General features: G+C 33.9%; 2 protein-coding genes and 1 non-coding gene across 4 annotated transcripts; 1 reads left to right on the top strand and 2 right to left on the bottom strand.

The window, feature by feature from the left end:
• Positions 1-327: 327 nt before the first annotated feature.
• LOC107931619 (probable inactive purple acid phosphatase 28) lies at positions 328-3,801 on the top strand. The gene is made up of 3 exons (XM_016863556.2): positions 328-684; positions 2,108-2,532; positions 3,098-3,801. Exons 1-3 carry the CDS (start codon positions 363-365, stop codon positions 3,560-3,562), a joined length of 1,212 nt encoding a protein of 403 aa, XP_016719045.1. The 5' UTR covers positions 328-362; the 3' UTR covers positions 3,563-3,801.
• A 9,546-nt stretch (positions 3,802-13,347) lies between these two features.
• On the bottom strand, positions 13,348-13,454 carry LOC121216626 (small nucleolar RNA R71). The gene has a single exon (XR_005912807.1). It is a non-coding gene; the product is annotated as a small nucleolar RNA R71 (small nucleolar RNA).
• Positions 13,455-16,342: 2,888 nt separating this feature from the next.
• On the bottom strand, positions 16,343-23,834 carry LOC107931591 (auxin response factor 19). 2 transcript variants are annotated; one of them, XM_016863522.2, is made up of 14 exons: positions 22,732-23,834; positions 22,375-22,496; positions 21,566-21,664; positions 21,404-21,460; positions 21,146-21,301; positions 20,984-21,068; positions 20,751-20,841; positions 20,403-20,567; positions 20,158-20,280; positions 19,788-19,863; positions 19,551-19,689; positions 17,334-19,138; positions 16,967-17,157; positions 16,343-16,814 (listed from the first exon to the last, which is right to left on the bottom strand). In XM_016863522.2, exons 1-14 carry the CDS (start codon positions 22,793-22,795, stop codon positions 16,679-16,681), a joined length of 3,309 nt encoding a protein of 1,102 aa, XP_016719011.1. In that variant the 5' UTR covers positions 22,796-23,834; the 3' UTR covers positions 16,343-16,678. The 2 variants fall into 2 exon arrangements, with proteins under 2 accessions (XP_016719011.1, XP_016719012.1); XM_016863523.2 differs by having other exon boundaries at positions 20,158-20,274.
• Positions 23,835-26,597: the final 2,763 nt, after the last annotated feature.

Genomic DNA, 26,597 nt, shown 5'->3' with positions numbered 1-26,597 from the left:
TGGGGATCAATTGTATAATTTAACCTAAAATTTTGTTTGAAATGATGATTTAACGTGCCACGTCAGCTTACCGTTACACCATTAACGACGATTAACGGCTCAGTGACTAAAATGTTACAGCATGATAACGTAAATGACTAAAACGTAACATTTCAAACATAAATGACTAAAACGTAACCTAAGGTAAACAAAGTGACCATGGGTGTAGTTTATCCTAAGTTAAATGAAAAATATAATTTCAAGAGTTTAATTAATTAATATTTATAATTAAACATAAAATTAAGTAAAAAGTCAAAACTAAGATCATCAGATATTTGTGTCCGAAGATCTATTATTGTGGACATACATACATACATACATACATGGAATCTCAAACTGTGAAATGGAAACACTATTTTCTCTATCTCGCCTTCATCTATGCCATCCTCTACTTTCTCCACACCAATTTACTGCTCAACAACCGACCTATTCGCATCAAGAAGTGGCCTCATCTTCCTCTCAGGTTCCGCCACGATGGTACTTTCAAGATCCTCCAGGTCGCCGATATGCATTTCGGCTCTGGTCTTCTCTCCCGCTGCCGAGACGTGCTGCCGTCCCACTTCCATTACTGTTCCGATCTCAACACCACTCGATTTCTTAAAACCATGATTCAGCTTGAAAAACCTGACTTTGTTGCCTTTACGGGTACTTTGTCTTTCTTTCTTTCTTTAATTTATTTTTATTTTTACTTGATTATGCATAAGTTTTGATTTAAGCTTTACTTTGGAATGCTTTAGCAAAAATTTTATCAACTTAAGAAGTTTAAAAAGGATAATTAAGTAAAATAGGCTAACACGTCGAGTGCTTAGAAAGTGGAATTTAATTCAATTTCCCCGACTAGCTAACAAGTTTGTATCGTAAAATGAGCATTCATGAGCTCAGTTGAATTAATCTTAATCTGGGGTTTCATTCTGTTTCTAAATGGATCTAATAGTTGTTAATTTTTTTCACAATCTAAGTGCTGAAACTGATGAGGAAATTTGTTAGTTGCTTTGTTTGGATTCAAACAAAACTCTTGATCTAAATATAGGATACAAATTTGCATTGGAAATGTTTTGAGATTTGGAAATCTCTAAGTTGTAATATTTTGGAATCTGACCAACTGTTGACTCTAAGTAGGATTCACATTTAAATATGAAATTTCCTAGTATAATGTTAATTCCATTTTCTTTAGGTTTGAAATATGGTTGAAGCTAAGGTTGAACATCTGTATAACAAGATTGGCATAATTAATATCTATGTTCTAACTTGATGGGAGTGTTAATAGCCTGTACATAGCTGATTTAAATAGCTAATTTGAAGGGATTTAGAGAGATTTTATGTTCTTTCCTTTTTAGGCATACAATCGCTTCTATAAATTTTGACTTTGAGATGAATGCAAAACATAAACTTTCTCTTGATCTCGTCTGTTTTATACAAAAATTGAAATAATCACAATTCTTCAATCTAGTCATCTGAATTATTATCCTTTTCAAAACTATTTATTTATACCAATTTGTTAACTTTGATTCGATTTCTTCTGGATTTTGACCATTCTCTCTGTTTTGTCAGCATGTAATTTATTGTTAGAAGCTTAAAGGTTTGTGTTAAGTAGGAATATCTTAATAATTGTTATATTTCTGAAAAGAAAGTCGCAATTAATGTAATAACGAAGACGCTTGTTTTCTATATGTCTTTTTCTCTTTTTATACAATGCCTACCTCTATCCGTAATCCTTTTAACCCTTAAATCAGAGGAAAAACCCACTCGAACCCACATCTTGCTAACTGAGCTAAGGCTCAATTGGCTTTCTATAAGTTTTTAGTTCTTCAAAGATGCTAATTTCATGTTTTCGGAAAAAGAAAGTGGATGTAATAAACTCAGATGAAAGAAAATTTTATTTGTTGCGAACGTGCCAACTCAATCACATACCTAGTATAAATACCTTTCTCATATATATTGAATCTTTTTGTTGTTTAAGCATGGTAACAAGAGACCTTCCTTGGTTGATGCTTAAAACCTTTTCTCTTTACCACTCTTTTTGGGTCATGTTAGTCCCTGAAAATCTACTTTGTATTCTTTAAACCAGGGGACAACATATTTGGTCCAAGCACAACTGATGCTGCTGAATCTCTACTAAGTGCCTTTGGTCCAGTAATGGAATCAGGAATCCCATGGGCAGCTGTATTAGGAAACCATGACCAAGAATCTTCGATGACTCGTGAAGAACTGATGTCTTTCATCTCACTAATGGATTACTCACTGTCACAAACTAATCCACCTTCTAAAGATATCAATAATGTCAAAAGAGGCATGTTCTTAGATATTGATGGCTTTGGAAATTATAATCTCAGTATTTATGGTGCTCCAGGTTCCCATTTGGCAAACAGTAGTGTCCTCAACCTTTTCTTTCTTGATAGTGGAGACAGGGAGACGGTTCAAGGAGTTCGAACTTATGGATGGATTAAGGAATCTCAACTTAATTGGCTTCGCAGTGCTTCACGGGAACTTCAGGTAGCATAAATTAAGCAATGATTATGAAACAATCTTTAATTCTCATTTGTTTTCTTTAAAAGTTCTCTCATTTCATGTGGTGGATTTCAAATAATTTTTATTGACACATTTGAGAAACAACTTGGGTATGTTTTGTTGATAATTGAAGGGTGATCTTTTCTTTCCTTGGCCTAAAGAAGAGGAAGAAAAAGGGAGGAAGAACATTGTTCCTAATTATTATTATTATTATTATTAGAAGTAAAATGATATTCCTTTAGCTTGAAATGATAACCTGGGTATGTTTTGTTAATACTCGAAGGGTGATATTTTTTTCCTTGGCCCAAATAAGAGGAAGAAAGAAGACGAACCTTGTTCTTTTTTTCTTTCCAATATAAAATGTTTTAAGCCATTAGAAATGATAAATGCCAAATATTATCCTTTACTGGCTTTCCTAGAACTCTTATCATATGCATATGTATTCCGTTGTTAATCCTGACCACCATTACTTGGCATGTTCTTACAATTTCCTAAAGGAGGTTCATTAGATTTAGATTTCAATAACATGCTGCAGTTGACTTACTAACAGGTTCAAAATCAAGAGGTCAAATATGTAATAAAAACTCAGCCTGTGGATGCGTCAGCAGCGCTGGCATTTTTCCACATTCCAATTCCAGAGGTTCGGCAATTATACTACCAAAAGCTTGTTGGTCGGTTTGGGGAGGGTGTGGCTTGTTCATCGGTGAACTCAGGGGTCTTAAAGACATTGGTCTCCATCAAAGATGTAAAAGCTGTTTTCATAGGCCACGATCATACTAATGACTTTTGCGGGAATTTAGAGGGAATATGGTTTTGTTATGGTGGAGGCTTTGGGTACCATGGCTATGGAAGAATTGGCTTGGCAAGGAGAGCTAGAGTCATATTGGCTGAACTTAGGAAGGGTGATAAGGAATGGATGGGAGTGGAGAGGATCAAGACATGGAAGCGTCTTGATGACGAGAATCTGAGCAAGATTGATGAGCAAGTCCTGTGGGAGTTGTCGCCATCTAGATGATTCTCTTTCCAAGTAGTGAGGTACTTCATATCTGTAACCAAATCATGCTGTAATATATGTGCTGTGGTTTTCTTTTGATTTAATTGTTTTTATAGTCTCTTTTTCTTTATTTTCCTCTTTTTTAAATAGTTTAAGATTTGCTATTTTATAGTTGTTACATTTATTTCCTTTTTCTCTCAAACCTTTTGAATATACAAGGAATTATATTCTCAATATATATAAATGACATTCAAGATTTAGAGGATCTTTGTGATTCAATGAGTTAGCTTACACATTTGTCTTGTTATAATGCACTTCGTATTTTATATTCTAACTCCTTAATTCCATTATGTGCTAATTGTTTATGTGGTTGAGTTTTGCTCAAAGTTAATAGGTTAAGTGCTTAGACTATATCATTTGTGTTTATTTGGGATTGTATTTGTTGATTGTTGACTTAAGCTTAGCTTTGATAATTTGGAGTGATGCCTAGTTAATGTTATGCTTAAGTGTCTATCCAAGAGGACCACTTAGTGTTGAAATATTTTCGAAATATATAGTGTTTCAATAGTTGCAAATGAAAAGTTATAAGTAACCAAAAATTATGTCACTCGATTATTAATGAAAAGTTGTCACTATTTATAGTGATTATGTCTCTTAAATTCAAAAGTTATATCACTTGATTATTAACAAATAATCATAATTATTCAAGTAGATTGTATTGAATACTTATGTTTATTGCTAAAGATATGACTGTCCATTTGGATAGTTATGTCCTTATGAAGAGACATGAGATCTCCTATAAATAAGAACGAAATTTCATTTGTATGACACCAAAAAACATAGAAACAAAGTTTCTTTCTATTCTCACACCATCTTTTATATTCCTAGATTGTTCTGTAAAGAATTATTGTAGAAAGTATTTATAGAAATTTATTATCCTTGCTATACTCCGTTCAATGCTTAGTGGATTGTTTCCGTTAGTGCAAAACGTAGACAGAACTTATTCACTATTCTCGTACCACGAATTGCTTCAACTGTGGGCTCGAACAAATCGAATAAAAACATAGAACGACAAATAGTTTTCTTTTCTTTTGAGTGAAAACGAAAATTCTCTTCTCAAATAGAAATCGACATAATTATAATTTTGAAAAAAAAATATTTAATAGCTGAGAATAAATTCTCTCTATTTTTTTGTAGTGTAACAATATCTTAAAATTGTGTAAATAGCCCTACCGATGCTATCTATTTATAAGGAGAGAAGGTAGAGCCTTTGTTGAATTGTAAAAGTTTATTTCAACTAAAAAATTAAAATCCTAGTTTAACTAAGATGTAGGGGCCGACAACCCTAATTAATAATACTAAGGTTTGCCTTCCCACCTTATAACATAAGGGGCTTTTGGGCCTCTTTTATATCAGGTCCAATTACAAGTACTTCTTGGGCTTTGAACTCAATACTGTATAATTTTATCCAACTCAATATTTATTTTTCTATTTCCCCAAAATAAACTTCAATATATATCCAATTAAATAATTTTCTCAACCCAATTCTAATTCCATTAAAATCATGATGACTTTACCGTAAAAGAATTTATGAGAAAATATATTTAATATTTTTACATTCAATAGTTCACTATGACCAAATGATTTATTTTCATTTTCGAACTTTATTTAATTTGAAAAACATAAATTCATTTTTCAAGTCTTTTTTCTTTTTTCTTTTTCGAGAAAATCAAATTCATTTCCAAATGATTCAATTTCTTCATTTTCATTTTAGAGAAAACCATAATCATTTCCAAATGTTTCATATTTCTCTATTTCACAGTTTCTATTCATTTTTGTTCATTTGATTCAACATGCAATTCATTTATAGTTTCAACGAGCTAGTGGAAAGACCGATTGGACATAAGCAACTGAAGCTCAAATGATTTATAATTAAGTTCTAACTTTTCGCCTATTAATTATAAATTCATTTAGTCACGAAGTCATTCCACTATAGTATCGTGATTGAGCTTTCCCTAATGGCATACCATTACAAAAGCAACTTGGTCAGCTCTCGTCCAATAATATTGTCATAAGTGTGTTACCCTCATATGATATCATTAATCTATTTGGGATAATAATCGTTCTCCTAATATGATCTTATTTTATCTCATGGTAATCATTATATATTCTTTTATGAAAATGAAAAGTCAATTACTATCAAATAGTAATCAAGGCATCCATCACAAAGATGAACAACCTGTGGCCACATTTACTTTTCATCAACCATGTAATGCCAACGAGAGGATATCATTTATCCATATCTTGGTCTATGAGTTTCACTATTGTGAATGACGCTACATATTGCAGAAGTTGTACACCTAACGCACTAGCTTTCAATTATTTATCTATTCGAACTCAGGCTTTTACTTATACCAAAGTGTACAAGTCGCATCTACATAGTTCGACATCCACTCATGATTTAGATATGTCACACCATAAAATTCACAAATGAATAAATCCATAAACGAATTCAGGATCTATTCTTCTTGGGTCCAATATTATGTACTGTCAATCCAGCTAGTCACATCTATTTCTCTATCTTTTGGGAGTTATCCGCTTCGATACCCAAGATAAAACATCTCCCCAATTGAACTTGATAGACGACATATTAGTCTTTCAATTAATTTGTTCATTTTCGATTAGACTAAGGACATGTTTATGTTTGTCTACTAATATAAGTTGTCTTTCTGTATTACGATTTAACCACGTAATACCGCTTAGTATTAGTTTAAACTTTAGACAACCAATGAGCAGCATTTGCTTCCATTTTACTTTGCGTGCAAAAATCATATGAGGAAAATTATAAAATTTATATTAATGTAATCAATGAATTCGTTTTATTAACCAATCTATTCGAAAAAAATTACAAGTTTACAAGTGAATACAGTACACTCAAGGCACCAGATCCAACATATAGATAGTGCATTCAATTCCTTAGAGGAAACACCACTGTGACTAGTTCTAAATCGTACGTCAGATAATTGCATTCATGCGTCTTTAGCTGTCGGGATGCATACGCAATTACTTTACCATCCTGTCTTAAAACACAATCTAAGTCATTCAGCGAAGCATCACTGAATACCACAAATTATTTCCCTAATTCGGGTAAGCTTAAGATTGGTACTTTCTATTGTAGAATAGCTTCAATATTTTTAGGATCGTCTCGGATTCCTTCCGTCAAAATAACGTACCCTAGAAAGAACACTTCAAATAACCAAAACTCACACTTACTAAGCTTCTCGAAAAGTTGCTTCTCACACAACACTTGCAATATGATTCTTAAATACTTATCATGCTCAGGCTCTGATCTCGAAGATATCATCGAAGAACACAATTACAAATTGGTTCAAATAAGACTGAAATATGTTGTTCATGATATTCATGAACACCATAAGAACATTCGCCAACCCAAATGGCATCACTAGAAATTCATAGTGACCATACCGCGTACGAAATAATTTTTTTGGTGTATAATGTCCTTGACCTTCAATTGATAATATCTCGACCTCAAATAAATCTTAGAAAAGACTGAGGCACCCTTCAATTGATTGAACAAATCATCAATACATAGAAACGGATATCAGTTTTTGATTGCCAGCTTATTCAATTTTCGATAATTAATGTAAAGTCGTATCGACCCATCTTTATTCTTAATAAACAGCCCTGGAGCTCCCTAGGGTGATATACTCGGACGTATAAAGTCATAGACCAAGAGATTTTGCAATTGAATTTTTAGCTATTTTAGCTCCGTTGGCATTATATGGTACGAAATAATATATACAGGGTTATACTTGAGAAAATCTCAATTGCAAATTTAATCTCACTGTCAAGAGGTAATCCTGACAATGCTTCTGAAAATACTTCCGGGAACTCACATACTCTTCGAATCTTACTCATTTAACTTTCATCTGAGTTCAAGTTAATAACATAAGCCAAATATGTTTCACAGTATTAATTCAAAATCTTATTAGCTCGAACTGATGATATGATACAAGTAGAATCATTCAATCTTATGCCTTTGACTTCAATAATTTTCATTTCAAGACATGAATAGAGAACTTCTTCTTACTGTAGTCCTAAATCACACTATACTCGGTCAACTAGTTCATTCCCAGAATTACATCAGAATCAACAAACGACATAATTAAAAGATCATCTGGGAATGATTTATTTTGGATTTCTAATGAGCATCACTTGTAACTTGATCAATGAGCACAATTTGTCACAAAGACTTGGAACATATATATTGTTATACTTAACAACTCCAATTTAAATTTTCCTACTACAACATCATAAATTCTTGTTTTCGATCTCCCAAATACAACTCACCAACATACTTATTTTGGAATTTAGACTAGAAGAATATCTAAGTGACTCGATTTACTGACACGTGATGGGTGATAGTTAGCCACCATTAATATGCCTTTCCCTTTAGAAGATATCTTACACACGTGACACACAGGCGGTGAACATTCTAATTGTTGAAGAACTTGCTCGGTTAACTCCAACAAAAATTTAGCCGAGGAAGGGTCAACACCTTCAACCCTTAGAAATCAATTGCTTCTTACTTTTGCAACTCTTTTATCAAGCTCTCCAAGTTGTAGCTACTGGTGCAACTTGTTGAGCAGCTCCTACTACTCTCAAGAGTACATCCGCTATTGTGCAGAGTAAATCCTCATCACCTCAACCCTCATGACGAAGTTTAATAACTCTATCTTTGCGTCAAGCACCAACTTGATCAAATTGCATGTTTCGATTCCCACTCTACTCTCACTCTCAACGGAGTGATTACTCCTGTTAATTTCCTCTCTAACAGCATTTCTCAATTCGCTTGACATTATCAGTTTTATAACAAAATAATCAATATTCAGCATCTAAATCTCAACTCAGACTCGACTTGATCTTGGCATGTACTTCTACACTTAATTTCGAGCTCAATTTAGTTTGAAAATCGGCTAAACCTTAGCTTTGATACCACTAAATGTAACACCCTGATACCCAACCTGATCACCGGGTCTGAGCTATAAGATGCCACATTAATTTTCGGAGTAACAACAATTATTTATATTTAATTTAATACCATTAAACATTCAAATACAAGTAACACATGTGAATAATATGATATGCAATCATTTTCGGGTCTTACATGAGCTTACAAAAGCTCTTTTGCTAACCCGATATCGAACCAAGTTCTAAATATTTCAAAGTACTGGGTTGACGTCGCAACTACGGGAGTTCCTTGTTGCAACGCCATATAGTAACTAAGCTCGTCGCGATGAAAAGGGTTCGATGTCACTACGTGACCATTTGTTTCTAAATGGTACCAACATGATTCACCTATAAAACAATTTCATCACAACCATTCACCATTTTAGTCAAATGCGTCATTTCAATTGTTCATTCCTAACATATCTCATTATATATATGTATGTATTACCTAAACATACATACTGGCTTAGACAATTATGACAATTTTCCAATCATTTACCAAAATTGACATATACATTCACATATAACTCTCAAATATTGCAACCTTTCATACAACTTAACTAGGTAACAAATTCACATATGCAAATCAACCATTGACCATTTCCAAGTTACCATTTCAAGCTTCAATATAATCATGACTACTTATTATGCCAAAAACCAAATCAACCTAAGTACACACCAATTTGGCACCCAGTGCCTCATCGAAATGTCCGAAGTATAAAAATTGTGCCCAACGCTCATTGATATAATCAAAGTAAAGGTTGTGTCTAGCATTCATCAGAAAGTCTAAAGGAAAATGCACCTAACGCTCATCGACATATAGTCAAAGCAACCCGTACTCAATCTATCTTATGGCATGCCAACTATATCCGACTCTACCCGAACAATTAATAAATGTAAAAATAGAATGTTGATAATGGCAAGAAAAGATAGAAAAAATAGAACACACAGATTTATGTGGAAACCCTTTTGGAAAAAAACCACAGGCGGAGGAGAAGAAAATTCACTATGTCGAATTTGAATGATACAATAGGAAAGAAGACTATGTCTATTTATAGGTTTGTAAAACTATTCTAATCAAAGTCAGATAGAAGTAATGCAGTAAGGTTAAAACACCTTATTCTAATCAACATCAAATTGAGAAAGCATACTTCTATACGGATTTGGGTCACATATATTTAACAATAGAGTAACCAATTTTTTGATTTCATCATATAGTTCATTTCACATTCTATATTTCTTAATTCATCACCAATTTCTATTTCAAATTTTCATATATCATATTTTCATATTTTAGCCCAATTCTATATCAAATACATATATCAATAAATTCATGCAAATTTCTATTCTATTCAATTTAGTCATCTATCTCAATATTCAATCTCAAACATAGCAATTTCATTCACATAATCATTACAAACTCACCTCAATATCATATTATGCAAAATATCACAATATGTAACAATTAAATTGATCTCGAATCACAGAAATATAAACCAAAAACTCACGTCGCTCGTTGTCGGCTCTTGCCTTTCCTTTCCCTCTCGACAGCTTGGTGTCATTTTAAGCTACAAATAATAATTCAAAAATGACACAACATCAATTTCTATCCAAATTACATTCAAATACAAAGTCAAACATATTTTGCAATTTATCTAATTTAGTCTTTAAACCCAAGACAAGCATAACTTTCAGTATAGAGCTTCATATTTCACATTTACTCAATAGGGACCTTCTACTTTCTATTCCTACTATAATTTCATAACATTTTTTCATTTTATTCAATTTGGTCCCTAATGTACAAAACTAACAATTAAGGTATACAATTTATCCCTTCTTATAATTTAAGCTTAATTTCTATCAATTTCATACCTAATTCATCCAATTCTCAACAATTATAACTTATCAAAATTTCACAAATTAATTAAACTGACACATGGGCTAGCTAAATCAAGTTCTCATGATTCAATTTCCATAAAAAAATAGCTAGGGACTTACTTAAAATTAGATGGTTGAATGTTAAAATGCCTAAAGCTTTTCCTTTTATTTTTTTTATTTATGTCCACGGTTTGAGGGAAGAAGAAGAAGATTTTTCATTTTTCTTCCCACTTTAGTTGCTATTTATACTATGGTTATATATAATTAATCATAATTAACCAATTTGATTATGTTTTAGTTAATTAATCTTTAATTAGTTAAGTTTAATGACATTCATCATTACCATCCACTAACACCTATTTAAAAATGGTTTATTAATCATTTTTTCCCTTCGAATAATTGTTATCTAAGTCCCCGAGCCTTTTTCTAATTGAAAATTTGTAGCAATTAAACGTTTACAATTTAGTCCTTAGACCTTAATTAACCATAATTTTAGCTAAATTGACTAACTAAATTTCAATATATTTTTATATTAACCCCATAAATATTCCTATTTAATATTTACAAAAACGGTGTTATGCCTTGGGATATTTATAGGTGGGGAGTCTCGTGCCTAATTACATCATGTTAGCAGCAATCTTGGAATAAGGTTTCATGTCATGTATGGCTCTGACATTTCCTTTGTTGAAGTAATACAAGGTTGTTATACCTCAGTGGTCCTTAAATGATCCCTTGTGGGGAGGGCCCAATTGAGTGGTAAGGGATGGATGATCTTCCTACGGGTGGTATGGAACATGTGGATGGCTAGCCATTGAATAACTGATAACTCTTGAAAAGAGTTATATTTCGAACCTCTATGCTTGATTAAATGCTTGTACTTAAGTAGATATATTTGTATTTTTAAGTTATTTTTAGAACATTGCATAATAACGCTTGGATTGTGCCTTAAATGTCATTTCATGTTACTTTTACTGTTGGGAAGAACGAAATTGGTTATTTTATGTAGTAGGTGCAGAAAGGATGAAGAAAAAGAGGAAAGAATGAAGGAAGTAAAATATTGCCATGAAAAAAGGTTGGATGGATTGCCAACATAAATGCCATGGCAATTTCAGGAAAATGCTGGCGTAACACTCAGTCCTCGTCACTCTCAGCCAGCTGGATGTGTACCAGATAAATCCACCTGATAAAGAAGAAGAAAAGTGTGTGCTGAGAAAGGGGGACCTACCCTATAAAAAAGGGGATTTTGGAAGAGGATTTTGGAGTGGGATTTGGAGAGCAACTTCATCTCCACAAAAACTCGTGAAAAATTCCAGAGAAAAGGGAGAGGGTAGCAACTTAAGAGGAAAGCAGAGACGCAAAGAAAGGGATGAACAATCAGCCTTAAGTCTTGCACGATTCAGCAGCATCGAAGTGAAAGCTAGAGTGATGAAAGCTTCTTGCAGTTCTACCTTCATTCTATTAATAAACTTTTGTGATTTATAAACTGTTAATGATGATGTTGAATGTTATTCTAATTTTGGATTTTAAATCCCAACGTATAAGCTAATTTCATTTAGGTTGGAATTACTGGATCTATCTTGATATCTTGATGATTATGGTGACATTTTGAGTAGATCTATTGTTTTATTCGGTTTGGATTATTTTAAATATATGCATGCAAGCTCTAGACATAGATGAATGCATGATTTAATTCTGAAAAGGTTAAATAAGTTGGATCGAGATCAAATGATACGAGCGAATACTCGTAGCACTTGTGATCTGTACAGAGTAAGGAAGAATATTGTTAGGTATTATTCTTAAGACTTGTAGACGTACAAAGACTTAGAATGATAACTTTAATTCTAGCTCTCGAAAGAAGTAGAATCCAGTAGTTATCCTCTAAGCAGTAATTTGGTCAAGATTTTGCCATGACATTATTATGTTATTAAGATATAATCCAAGTAATTTCAACCTCCCCATTCTACAACATCAATCCTCTCAACTTTGTCTCGTAGAATTGCCACAGCATTTTATTCATTATTTGATTTTTATATTTTATACATTAATTATTCACTTCAAATCATTATTTTGTTTATTTTTCCATAAGTCTAATTAGTATAGTTGATAGTAATAACTCAATCATATTTTTACCTATTATAATCCCTGTGGAGACGATCTCACTTATCACTTTATTACTTGATTCGACGTGTATACTTGCACATTCGCATTACATATGCACACGCGATAAGTTTTTGGCATCGTTGTCGGGGATCGGCAAATTGGTGAATTTTGGTTTGTTATTATTGATTTAATTTTGTTAGTTTGAGCTTACTTAGTTACTTTTGATTATTTTTCAGGTTTGTTGTTATTTTATGAGTTGAGGTATTCTCGAGAATGAAGAGTATTATTTTAATCCTGAAACTGAGAGAACTTTGAGGAGTAAAAAAGAATTACGAGAAATGGCAAGGATTGAAAATGATCCAAACAAAGAAGATCCATTACATCCGAATGGTAGGGACGTTGATATTCCTCGTGTGATAGATGATAGAGACAGACCCATTAGAAAACATGTAGTGCCAATATTGGATGATTTGAATCCAGGGATTGTCAAGCCACGTATTCAAGCTCAGCATTTTGAGTTGAAACCAGTGATATTTCAAATGCTACAAATAGTAAGAAAGTTCAGTAGATTACCTACTGAGAACCCGCAGCTGTATTTAAGACTCTTTTTGGAAGTTTATGATTCATTCAGGCAATAGGGTAATCTTGAAGATGCCTTGAAACTCAAGTTCTTTCCTTATTCATTGCGAGATCGTGCCAATGCTTGGTTGAATGCTTTGCCGTCAAGAACGGTGGCATCTTGGAATGAACTTTGCCAAAGGTTTTTGTTGCGATACAACCCTTCAAACATGAAGGCCGAATTGAGGAACGATATTACATCTTCTCGACAATCTGAAGATGAGACATTGTATGAAGCTTGGGAGTGATTCAAGGAATTGATTAGAAAATGTCTGATACATGGTTTCCAACACTGGACACAAATGGAAATGTTTTACAATGCATTGAATGCACATACACGAATGGTAATTGATGCATCTGCCAATGGGGCTTTGCTAGATAAATCATATAATGAGGCATATGAGATTCTGGAAAGGATAAGTAACAATGATTATCAATATCCAACTACAAAAGTGGGTACTGGCAGAAGAGTTGTTAGAGCTATGGAGCTTGATGTGATCATTCCATTAACAGCTTAGGTATCATCCCTAACTAATATAACTAAAACATTGAAGAGACTAGCTGTAGTGTAGGAAATGAAAGCAGCAAAATTAACGTGTGTTTATTGTGGGGACGATCATGTGTTTATTGTGGTTAAATATAAAAATTGGTATCTAAACTTATCCCCTTCTCCCAGATTGGTACTTATGGTTTTTTTTCCCAAATTGGTATCCGAATTTTTTTCAGTCCACTATGTTGGTACCTAAGACTAACGGCATTAATTTTTTGCTAATGTGGTAGCGCGCACGTGGCGTCCTATTGTACCTCTTTTTATTTTCTTTTTTTATTTTCCCTCATTTTCCTCCTTTTTTTTCTTTTCTTTTCCTATTTTTTCTTTTTCTTTTTCTGGCTTCATCTTTCTTCTGTCAATAACCCCCAAAATTTTTCCTCACTCTCTCACCATCCAATCACCACCAAAATCACATCTCTTAAACATTCTTCTTTTCCTCCTTGTCTTCCAACCACCATCAATCAACCCCCACCACTTTCCCTCCTATTTTCAAACTAACCTACAAAGAATGACTCTTATAAACCTTTTATATATAATATTCATAAAAGACATTACATTTCATTTCGTTAGCAATTTCAATTCTAAGTTGAAAAGCTTTTTTTGTAATTTATCAAATTGTTGAACTAATACTAGAAAAAATTGCAATCAATTCATTTCCCTTGAACAATTTCTACTATATTTATTTTTCAGAAATTAAGACAAAAAATATAATAAAATTACTGAAAAATGGAGATTTCTTCATCGGCCTCACCCGAGCCTTCTGAAAAGGAACATGGGAGTGTTGTAGGCAATAACGGTCAAGATCCTGTGAAGTCGAATGAGGATACAAATCCTGGAGAAGCTGAAGCTACAAAAGAATTAGGTTTTAACTCGGAATCCCAAAATGCGATGCCTCAATTTGATAAAAGGGGGCGAAAAGCTGCTAAACGAATTGCGTTTTCTGATTCAGATTTCGAGAGTGATGGTGACTTATCAATGGCTAATATGGTGAAACTCGTGGAGAAAAAAAGAAAAACTCTTGAAGACCAAACAAACGAAGATTGAACAAATGAAAAACAAAGTTGTTCGAACTCTTGTAGAAATGGAGAACTTTATGGCTAGGACAAGAGGGGAAACAGAGAACTCTTTTTTTCTTTTTGTTAATTCAAAACCTTGTGGGTTAGTTTGAAAATGGGAGGAGAAGTGGTGGAGGTTGGTTGATGGTGGCTGGAAAATGAGGAGGAAAACGAAAGGGATTTAAGAGATGTGATTTTAATGGTGATTGGATAGTGAGAAAGTGAGGAAAATTTTTTGGGGTTATTGATAGAAGAAAGAAAAAAGAAAGATGAAGCCAGAAAAAAAAAAGAAAAAGAAGAAAAAGTGAAGAAGATGAGAAGAAATGAGGGAAAATAAAAAGAAAATGAGTACAATATGACATCACGTGGCGGCGCGTGATTGGCCAACGTTGTCATGTCAATAAAAAATTAATGTCATTAATCTCATGTACCGATATAGTGGATAGAAAAAAAGTTCAAAAGTACTAATTTGGGACAAAAAAAATCATAAGACCAATTTAAAAGAAGTGGACAAGTTCAGATACTAATTTTATATTCAACCCTAAATTTTTTAATCAAATTATTATTTCATATATGTAATATATATTTAATGCAATTAGTAGGATAAAATTTATAATTATTTAATTAGTGTTTGATCACTTTTTATTATAAGTAATAAATTTGGACAAGTTTTGTCCTAATCTCATGCATATTTTAAAAAAAAAATCAGAAGCACAGTTTTTTAAATTGTAATCAGTTTTAAGAAATATTTATCATTTTACATTTTTACTTCATTTTGTAATTCTCCATGATCACCGTTCTTACGACATAAGTGGAATTAAAAATTTGGACTCCACCCCCTATAGGTCCATTAAGTTGATGGTGCACGCAATTCAGGCTGGGGGTTAGTTTCCTTGCCGACAATGGCAAGAGATGAATACGGTAGATAATTTTGTAAGATTAAAAAGAAGATCGATAATGTAAGGTTGAATAGGTAAAATTATGGACAATTTATGATAGTGCAAAATGAAATTGATTGTGCTCTAATTATTGAAACCATTAAGTGGGAAACCCTTAAATGGTAGACTCTAAGGGTAGTTGAATAGAGGGCGAAAATTCAGCAAATTTCAAGGGAAGCAAATATTGTTGCTCGCACTCTAGCTGGGCTGATAAGAAATTTCCCTATGACTCCCACATCTTCCAGATATACCTCCTGTGGTTGCTGCTCAAATAAGGAATGATGGTCGAATTTTGCTTTATAGTTATGATGCTATTTTGTAATTAATATTTCTTTTTTTTTACAAAATATATATACACACAAAGAAATCACATTACACCAATAAAAAGTAAATGATAAATTCTATGCAATGCTACAAATAAATAATAGAAGGATCTTCTCCAAAAAAAGGGAAATCGAAATGAGGAGTCCAACCCCAAGACCCAGGCAGTAGCCAGGTGGTTTTTTTTTTCCTTTTGGTCATTGTTAATAGCCATTCATAACAATGAAATTGAGAGCTCCTTTGTCTTGTTTCCATTTCACATAAGAAAAAACAAATCAGGAGATTAATACACACACAAAAAAAAAAAAACTAAGCGATAAATTCATGATTTTTCCTTTGTACAAATATTAGAGTATAGTTGAGGATAATATAAAGGGTCAATCAATCCAAAAGCAAAAGAGAAAAGAAACTGGAATATCAATTTCTTAACATAATCAAACCTAAGGTTAAGCTGGATTCTTAAACAAAAGCTCAACCGCCCCTTCTAGGCCACAGTTTTCCTCTTCTGCTTCTATTATATTGTCATCTCTTCTTTTACTGCAGAAAGGATATGCTGAAAATATATGACATATGGAAAAGCAATGAAATCCTACAAACCGCATGAGCCCCGAACTACTGATGGACCTTAGCTTGTAACCATACTAGTTTATGCATTCCCATTGCCAGAGCTGCTACAGGCTTGATTAGGCAGGACAGAGTTCCCAAACTCTCCATCCACGCTCATCTGCTGGACTTCCTGAGGGGAGAGTATTTTGATGCATCTGACACAGTTGATAAACTCCCTGTAACGGAACAGATGTAAAACTGTCAGAAAAGCACTTATCTCAAATGTTACAGTATTTAATTTCCATTTCATCAATCAGGTCTAATGGCTCAGATCATGTTCATTGGGGCAAACAATGTAATATATTAAAAGAGAAGCAAAAGGGCTTACTCCCATGGGTCATCTCCTACTAGCAGAACATCATTCTCGTGATCCACATAGACTAGTTTCCAGCCTACTCTCCCTCGGTCTTCCAGCTGCCCCTCAATTCCAAACCTACGAGCCAAATCTTGTTTGAGCTCATCATAACCTGAATAACGAGTTATATCTATTGATCTTCCAACAGCTCCACGTTTGTATACCTTGTAAAGGTAAATACATAAAATTAGAATCCTTGACGAATGAGAGGACAAGAAAAATTATGTGATGTGTGTGAGTGACAAGTTGCACACACACTTTAGGGGACTAGGGTTCAAAAGGTAGGGATCACAGATAGAGAGATCAACTCAATGTGATTGTTAAATTTAGAATAACAAACCTTGGTATATGTTCGCAATCTCTGAAATTGTGATGGTGGGGTCCATCCACTGCGGTTTATGAAGCTGCTATGGTTTATAGTGGGATCAATGGAGTTAAACGCCATATCTGGAACTCTATATGACTGGGAAACCATTGACGAAGAAAGTTCTTGCTGAGTATCTTTAGGGTTTTCATAGCTGGCAAGTACCCCTCCCGAAGAGAGGTGATATGAAAAATCCTTCCCCAGTCCCATCATGCCTTTCGCAGACAAAGTGTCAGAATTCATGGACATCTCAATTTGGCTATCCATATTATTGCCGTATGAAACACTATTCCTTGGATATGCCTGAACTTCTCTGTCTTGACTTGTATCTCTCAACAACATTGTTTGAGGGTTGTAAGACGGTGTGTTTTGGTGCAAATGAACATCACTTTGAGAAAGGCAAACTGAAGTTGTAGAAGATGATGTGTCCAAACAATCTGCATGTGCTGTAGCACCATTGATACAGTTTTGCGGGGCAAAAGAGCCTTGGTTTTGACTCTTGGAGATATTCAACAAGGGTTTAACAGACTTTTGCTGCTGTTCTTTAACCATATTAGCCTTAGTTGACATCGTCTCCAAGGCATTAGGATTCAATACTGTGGCAGTAGACTGACTGATGTCATCTCCTAACCCAGTACTCCTGTGGACTCTGCTGTCTATCATTGGTTGAAGAACACTTGGACAGTTTGTAGATGGCGAAGTGGAGCATGATGGATTATCATCAGTAATCACAGAAGGTGCGGCTACAGCAGCAGACATCATTACACTACTAACAGCTGTGGAGAACTGATTTGTTGCTGTAGTTTGGAAGGGACCTACAAGACCAGGAACTTCAGGTAGCATTCCAGTTTGTTGTTGCTGAACTTTTGACTGCAGAGGCGGCTGAGAGAACCAAACATTTGCCTGGCTGTTATTTTTAGGCATCTGCTGTGGGGCAACATTAGATTGAGGTAGCAAGGTAGGTATGTTTTGAGGCATCTCTAACACTTGGCTAGCTGTCACAGAACTAGAGAAGCTCTGAGACGCATCTAACAGCTGCCTTTGTTGATCTTGGGGTTGGGCAAGTTGACCAGGCTGCTGAAGTGCAGATTGCTGTGCCAAAAGCAACTGTTGTTGCTGCTGAAGTTTCTGCATCAGTTGAAACTGGACCTGGTTGTCAGGCACTTGTAAATGCTGGTTGAGTGGATCAGGCAGCTGGGAATGCATTAGGTTTTGCAGATGATTTGGGCCCACAAGATGCTGCTGCAGGTTTTGAGGAAGACTTAGAGGGAGTTGATGAGTTGGATTAGATGTTTGCTGCTGATGAAGGATATTGTTACTTTGGACAAGGGCTTGAGGCTGCAAAACTTGACTAGAGGGTAGAGGCTGAGCAACCAAATTTTGCCTCGACTGCTGAGTCATGTCATTCAGCTGTTGCGGCTGAATAATGGATCCCAGTGAGTTCATTGTAGATGGTAGCTTTGGAACTTGATCAAGTTGCTGCACTTTCTGAGGTAGCCTATGAGCATTGAACTGTAAGTTGTTGGGTTGAGGCATTTGTGGTGCTGAAAGGCCCATTTGATGGGAAAGATCTGCTCCGTCAAAGTTTTGCATAGTAGACCCAGCCAGAGACTGCATGAAATTTGGCTGCATAGAGTTTGCCAGCAGAGGATTTTGCTGCATGTTCATCCACTGGACCAAACTAAGCCCTGGATGGGCATCGGAATCCTTCAGGCATATATCATCACCAAGCCAAGGCATTGGCCTCTTGAATAGATTATCTAAGTCGGAGTATTCATCAGCTGCAAAATTGGTAGGCAAGGTATGCAGCTAAACCGTGTCAATAAATGAAGGATAAAAATGTTAAAGAATCCAATCATCAGCATAACACACTGAGAGAGTGCGATATTTAATAGACCAAAAATATCAATCAACATGGGAGAAAAGAAGGAACATATTCCTAAACCTGGCCCCAATCAATTTGCAGCACTCATTGCACAATCACAATCAGCAGATGCTATTTACTCCTAATCATTTCCACTCTACAGAAGGCAAAGTATCTGAGGGGAAAGAAGGCATACAAACAACCAATAGAAGGCAGCCAGGGTACTTCCGGGGAACAAAACTCCCCAAGTACATGAAGTTCTAAGAAACTATTCTGGCATAAAAATAGAACTTGATTATGCAATGATAAGAGGCTATAAGATCTACTACCCGGCATTCCAGGTTGCCTAGGACGCTTAGATCTGAACAATGGAGATGGACAGATGAAAAATGGAGCTGTAACTGGTTCGATTTCCCAAATGGATACTCGATTACGTCTTTCCTCAGCAGTTGACTCGTCCCAGCCAACCTATTGAGTTAAAAACATCATCACTAAAAGGAAAACACTCGTATTGCTATCATAAATATAATGGAAAAAAAAAACTACAAATAGTTATGAAAAATTACCTGCAAATTATGCCATTGTGAGTTTTTCCATCTTACAGGGTCAATATCGCTGATTCCTGTAATTGTACCCATATACCTGAAGGGAAAAAGAGTTATTCCAACCATTTTTTCAACAAACGGACAAATCAAAAGTTTCTGATCCAAGAAAGCAATCAGACTTCTTAATGCTCAAGTCACATCTAAACCAAGGTTTACAATTTCCAAGTTCAATATCAAGTAAGGCAAACAGTAATTTAAATGCTTAAACATCTCTATTTGAGTTTGCCAACATGAGAGCCATAGTTAAGATCCACTTTTATAACTCAATATATGGCTAATTCAGAGATACTAATCAATAATAAAAAATGGACAAAGGCTTGAAATACACTACCTTCTTGTTCCTGACTCTTCAGTTTCAAACATCATTCGAAAGCGCATGCCAGGTGATATTTGATGGTTGTACACAGCTTTATAGTACTTGGCTAAAGGAATAACAAATTCAGATAGGCTAGCCCTAAAAAACAAAGATTATTTTAGAATGAAATATGGGAGAGAAATTCTCTTCAGTAATATATACTAATAAACTCTTTTGACAAGGCTGAAATTATTTAAATGTGAGAAAGTTATTGCTTGGACCTTGGGTTATAAAACACGGTAAAGGGGCTATTATTTGCTGCTGCATGAGCAGCTGCAGCGAGGATGCCAATATGCATGCTATCACTAGACAGTACTGATGATGATAGATTGGCAGGTTGCCTGTTAGCACGCCTTATACCCAAGAGAAGCTGCTGTGTTTCATCTCTGCTCACAAATTTTGAACATCATCATAAGAGTGATAAAACTGCCTTTGTTTTTTCTCTTTGGAAGGGAGCAGTAAAACCATAAAGTTAAGTGATTTGACAATGTTTCTGTAAATAAAGAGACATTTAACTTTGTGAAATCAGTAATTAAAAATAAAGATTCAAGCAGAACCATTACCATTACCTAATGAATAAAACTGAGTCACCAGCAAAAAGTCTCTTTCCACTAACAAATAGACTCCATCCTGTTGTAAGCAAGTGGCGCTGTGGTTTTCCTGAAATTAAAAACGAGGGGACGGAATTAAATAGATAATGTGTATAAAGCACAAGCAAAAGCAAAAGAATTATTAATAATACTGTAATGGCAATCCATAGATACAACAAGTGAAAGTTCTCAAGGCAACAAAATGAACATACCACGATAGATATGGCGGAACTTCCAGACATTTTCATGCAGATCCCTGGCCTCAAGTTCTTGAGCAGGTTTTTGCATCGAGAAATCCTGTCCAAAGAATCAGGAAAGGGATTAATATCTAAAGTTAACACAACCAACCTTCTAGATTAAGTAAAATTGCTTACAAGAGGAGGGAAAATCTTTTCGGCGGCACGTCGAGGAACAGAAAAACCTCCATGAGTGCTCGTATCACTTGCTGTCAACGTCTTACAGAAGAATTCCAGTTGTGGCTTATTTGACTTCAGAGAAAGATCTGATCTCAGTAACGCCTCCTTATCAAACTGCATAAAAATGTCAATAGGTTAAGTTCTTACATCCACTTACATATTCAAAACTCTATGATATAAGATTCTCCTAGGCATTTAGGATTATAAGCTCTTTACAGAAGAAACAGGCTGGAGGGTCATCTGAGCATAGACTTCATCTGTCTCTGGGTCTGCCTGCAAAACCAGTCAAGAAAAAGTGGAGAAACTGAATTTGAAAGCTCTAATCAATATTTCTAAAAGGCAAAGAAACAAAAGAAAGAATGAATTAGGCAGCAGTACATGCAAGGTGACATTATGAAGGAGACATAATAGCTTAGAAGGAAGATTTGGGTAGTTCGGAATTTGAGCATCCACATCTCTCTTCATAGATGCTGCAACCTGAGATTGGGATTTTTATTGAAGTTAGTACACATATTTAACCAAGATGAAGATTAAATGTTAAAACAAACAACTTCTTTCATGTTCCCTATCGTCATGTAAATATATATATCGGAATAATGCGACTTCTTACCACGATAAAATGTCAACTACCTGCTTAGTATCTACTAAACCAAGTTTTCAAAATCCCCATGACAACAACACTCAGGAAATGAACAGGGCGCAACTGACAATGGGAATAGAAGAATAAAAGAGCTGCTGTAAATGCAGTGACAGTAGTATTGCTTTGAAACCAATATGGCAGACGGTGCATATATAGTACTAGAAATGCGAACCAATTGTTTCATAACTATAGTAAATAAATGCACAGAATAGAAGGAACTAAAATTTCTTTTGTCACCAGTAGTATAACATAAGCTACAAGTATGGTAATTCAACTATATGAAAACTAATAAAATTACAAAGACAAAAAGGAAAATTATTCCAAACATTATGTTCTCCTCCCAACTACCTCTGACACGATTCAACACCCAACTACTTGAGTAAAATTCTTACACGAGTTATTAATAAGCAAATAAAATTACCCATATTCATTTTTATAGTTATTTATAAAAGAATGGAAATCACTAAAAAAAATAGAAAAGGAAAGAAAAAATTGTTGTAGTTATTGAATGATCCAATTAATGTAAGAGAGTTGGTAATTAGTTTACCTGTTCACTGTGACCTTGAGGAAAGTAGACAACATGGGTCCCAGCAGCCGGCAGGTTCACCAGCGGCCCAGCACACGCCTGCCATAGCTCCGGGTTGATGTGCCTTCTCTCCGGCGCTTCACCTGCATCATCACTCAAGCAACCATCTGTCAACTCGCGTTCCCCCATTTTTCACTCTTTCGCTGGTTTGTTTTCCGTGGAAAATGAAAAAGAATAAACTTTATTTTTTGATTTTAAAGTAGGGATCGATTGAGAGATGTAAGAAATTAGACCTTTTTAGCATAAACAAAGTGAAAAGTCAAAACAAATAAAATCAGTGAAAGGGAAAAAAAAGAAGAAGAAGAAGAAGAAGCTGACCTTCAGCTGAACCCGGAGCTGCCGGGTTGGATGTAGATTCAACTCCGGCGGCTACCACATTCATTGCTTTTTATTTTATTCCTTCAACTTTCAGACAAGAAACAAAATCTAAACATTTGAGCTACTCATCTCCGATTTGCTTGAAATATAGATTGAGCAAAAGACACTAATAAAAAACGTTGCTGGTTAGCTCAGATCAGCTTATTTAGTAAATTCAAACAGTAGAACTAGAAAAGATAAAATCTTAATTTCTCAAGAAGGAAAAAAATTCTAAGCAGTAAAAGAGAAAAAACCAACAACAACAGAAACAAGAAGGATTCCGGTAAGATGGCTGGAAAAAAGGAGAAAAAGTAGCCGGCTGGGAAAACAGCAGACAAAGGGACAGTAATCTAAAATGTTAAAAATAACATGGGTTTTGAGCTTTGAAGGAATTGTAAAGTTTGTCAAAGACCGAATGCTGCAATTTTCAACTACATACAATGAAAATATACCCACACATTTCCCTTCCTAATCCTTTGTTTTTGTTTTCCTGCTTGGTTCTCTCAGCTCTCTCTCTCTCTCTCTCTCTCTCTCTCTCTCTCTCGCTCTATCCATCTGTATTTTCTGTATATTTTCATATTAGGTAATAAAGTCCACCAATAGTCATCCATGTAAGTTTTTCAATTTTTTAATTTTAGTCCTCAATTTTTATACTTTACTAATTTAGTCCTGATTTTACATAAATATTATAAACAATTAAAATTCTTTTAATTTTACAGAATTCAAACTTAAAAACTTTTCTCAACTTCTTCTTCACCCTTGTTTCTGCCTTCCTTGTCATCGTCATCGTAGCATAGTTGTTCCCTCGCCTTCCGTGTCGAGTCTCGCTGCTAACGTCAGTCCAATTACACGGGCTTTAATCGGCGGGGGTCAAAATAACCCAATCATGGAGCCATCCATTTGGACCGTTACGCTGAGAATCTCTGACCCGAATCAGGATTTTGCGAGTCTCCATTGCAAGAGACCGCAAAAGCGAAAATTTATAGAACCCACAGAAGAAAGAAAATCAAAGTATTGAAATCTGAACTTCTCATTTCAAAGCAAAAAAAAAAAAACAATTGAAAGATCATGGCTTTCTTACAGGTTTGCATTTTCTTTTTTTATACTTTTTTTCAAAAAAATTTGTATTTTTTTAATTTTAATTTTTTTAGGTTTTTAAAAACTTTATTCAATTTTGATTTATATGTTAACTTTTTATGTATAAATATTTATATTTTTTATTTAATTTTTTAAAATTTATAAAGATATAAATTATTAAAATAGTAAAATTACGTTTTTACTATTGTAAAAATATATAATTTAATTTCGACTCCACCCAACAAAATTTTCTAGCTCTACCAACATTGTCAGTTTAAGAGGATATGGGTTCAAACGCGTTGAACTATATTTATCCTCTTATTTAAGAGTTAAAAGAAGTTATTAGTAGTCCTAATTATTGTAAAAAAATCATATTAAAAAAATTTAAAATAATTTTAATTTATTATTATTTTTATATCAAATTACAGTCAAAATATTAGACTGTATAAAAGTTAAAAAAGTGCCACGCCATCCTTAATTTAGTCACTTGACAGCTAAATGATAAAAAAGGTTATAATCTCAAAAACTTTGGTGATTAAATTATGATTTTTTTAAATTAATTGACCAAAACAAAAATTTATACATACTTAAGTGACTATTGATGTAATTTATCATATATATTATATATAAAATTATTTTTTTTACATTTTTTACTTAAAACTTTCGATTAACACGAAATTCATTTTTTTCGATTTTTTAAAATCGAGTTTTGTTTACTAAGCAATTACAAAAAAAATATTATTTAGTTATAATATTATATATTGTATAACAAAAATTATAATTGTTATATTCACTCCATATATCTATATCTACAATATATAATATAAAAATACGAGTTTGGAAGAATTTTTAAAATGACGAGAATATTTTTTATTTTACATCATATTATTATATTCATATTTAAAAATAATTATAATATTTAATTTAAATTTATTAGTTAAAAAAAAGTTTAATAGAAGTATACATTTAGAAAAATGTTACCCTAATTTTAATAGAGTTGATACTTGAATAAAACTCTAAACATAAATTCTAAGAAAAAAGTTTTGTTGATTATAATATGCTAAATTTATTTTTAAAAATATTGTGCTAATTTTATTGATATAAAATAGAATTATTGCTTACATAAAATTATAAAAAAATGTCACTTAAAATGCTTTAATTATTATTTGAAAATTTTCTATTAAAATATTTAAATTTAACGGTTAATATATTTTAATTATATTTCATAATTAAAATAATATTATTATTTCATGTTAATTACTGTAATTAAAAATATAATATTTGAAAAACTAATTAAATATTAAATATGCAAAATCATATACAACACATGTGACATTAAAAGCTAGTATATATAAAAGCACGAGTTAAGTTACATCAGATATATCCCAATATCATTCTTTCAGGATGAGATAAAAGATATTCACTTGATGAACGACACCCTAGTTGCCTAAGTGATGAAAATGGAAATGGTGGTGGAAAAATTCAAATTCAGTGTGACCCCACGCCAAATTTAGGGGAGAGAGGAGATGTTGCACAAGCTAGAAATAATACCACTCCCACTCCTAGAGTTCGACAAAGACCCAATGGTTCGAGAGATTTTTCGGGATTCCCCCTTACCAAAAACCGATGACGATTCTTGTATAGACTTGTAGAAAAGCCTGTCATCTGGACTTTTGTGAAGACAATGAAGGAAATGGTACACCAACATAACCTTCAAATGATGATTATTACTGAAACTAAGGTAAGGACATCTAATGTTCCTGTCATTGTTATTAGCTTACCATTTGATGCCTGAGCTAATACCACAGTTATTGGGCATTGTGGGGGTATCTGGCTTTTGTAGCTTTCACTTGTTGTCACATTGACCGACTCTGCAATATCGAACAAAAGATCTAGGTCATTATGAAGGTACATGCTCTTTACTCTCAGTAATTTTTATTTGTTATATATGCTAGTCCTATATTAGGTGAACGTAAATTACTTTGGCATAATCTTAAAAGCTGTGGCGGATAATCATAATTTACCCTAGCTTGTGACGGGTGATTTTAATGAAGTAATCTCTATCTCTACGAAATTAGGTGGCCTCTCGCCATCCTGTACTAGAATTAGGGAATTTTATGGTTACCTCAATCACTATAACTTGATTGTCTTGATTTTAAAGGGTTGAGATTCACTTGGTCGAATCTTAAGAGCCTCTTAGGCCTTATTCAATAGAGAATTGACTATGCCTTTGCCAACCCTAATTGGCGCTTACAATTTCCTAATGCGATGGTCACTCACCTTCATTAGGTTTGCTCTGACTATTGCCCCTTACTTATCAATTGGGAAATTTTGATTGGCTTGTAAAAAATAGCCCTTTTAGACTTCAGTTGATATGGCTCGATCATTTTGAGTTTAAACACATCATTGAGAGCTTTTGGGTCAATTCTAAAAGCTCGTTGCTAGACATCGTTGAATTGTTTGCACACAACCTAAAGCAATGGAACCGTACTACGTTTGGTAACATTTTCCATAAAAAGAAGAATTTCTTGGCCTGTATGTCAAATATTGAAAGAACTCTAGCGGAAAATCCCTCTGGCTTTCTTAATAACTCCGTAAAAGTTTACTAAATGACTTCAATATGGTACTTAGAGAAGAGGAATTGCTTTGGGCCTTGAAATCCCGTGATAATTAGATCACTAATAAGGAACGCAAAGCCCGGTTTTTCATCTTTCAACCAAGGTCCGTAAAAATTTTAATAGAATTATTGG

The sequence above is a fragment of the Gossypium hirsutum genome, chromosome D04 (assembly GCF_007990345.1).
Source record: "Gossypium hirsutum isolate 1008001.06 chromosome D04, Gossypium_hirsutum_v2.1, whole genome shotgun sequence".
Lineage (NCBI taxonomy): Eukaryota > Viridiplantae > Streptophyta > Magnoliopsida > Malvales > Malvaceae > Gossypium > Gossypium hirsutum.
Note: the sequence above shows the minus strand (reverse complement) of the source record. Positions and strands in the feature narration are given on the sequence as shown.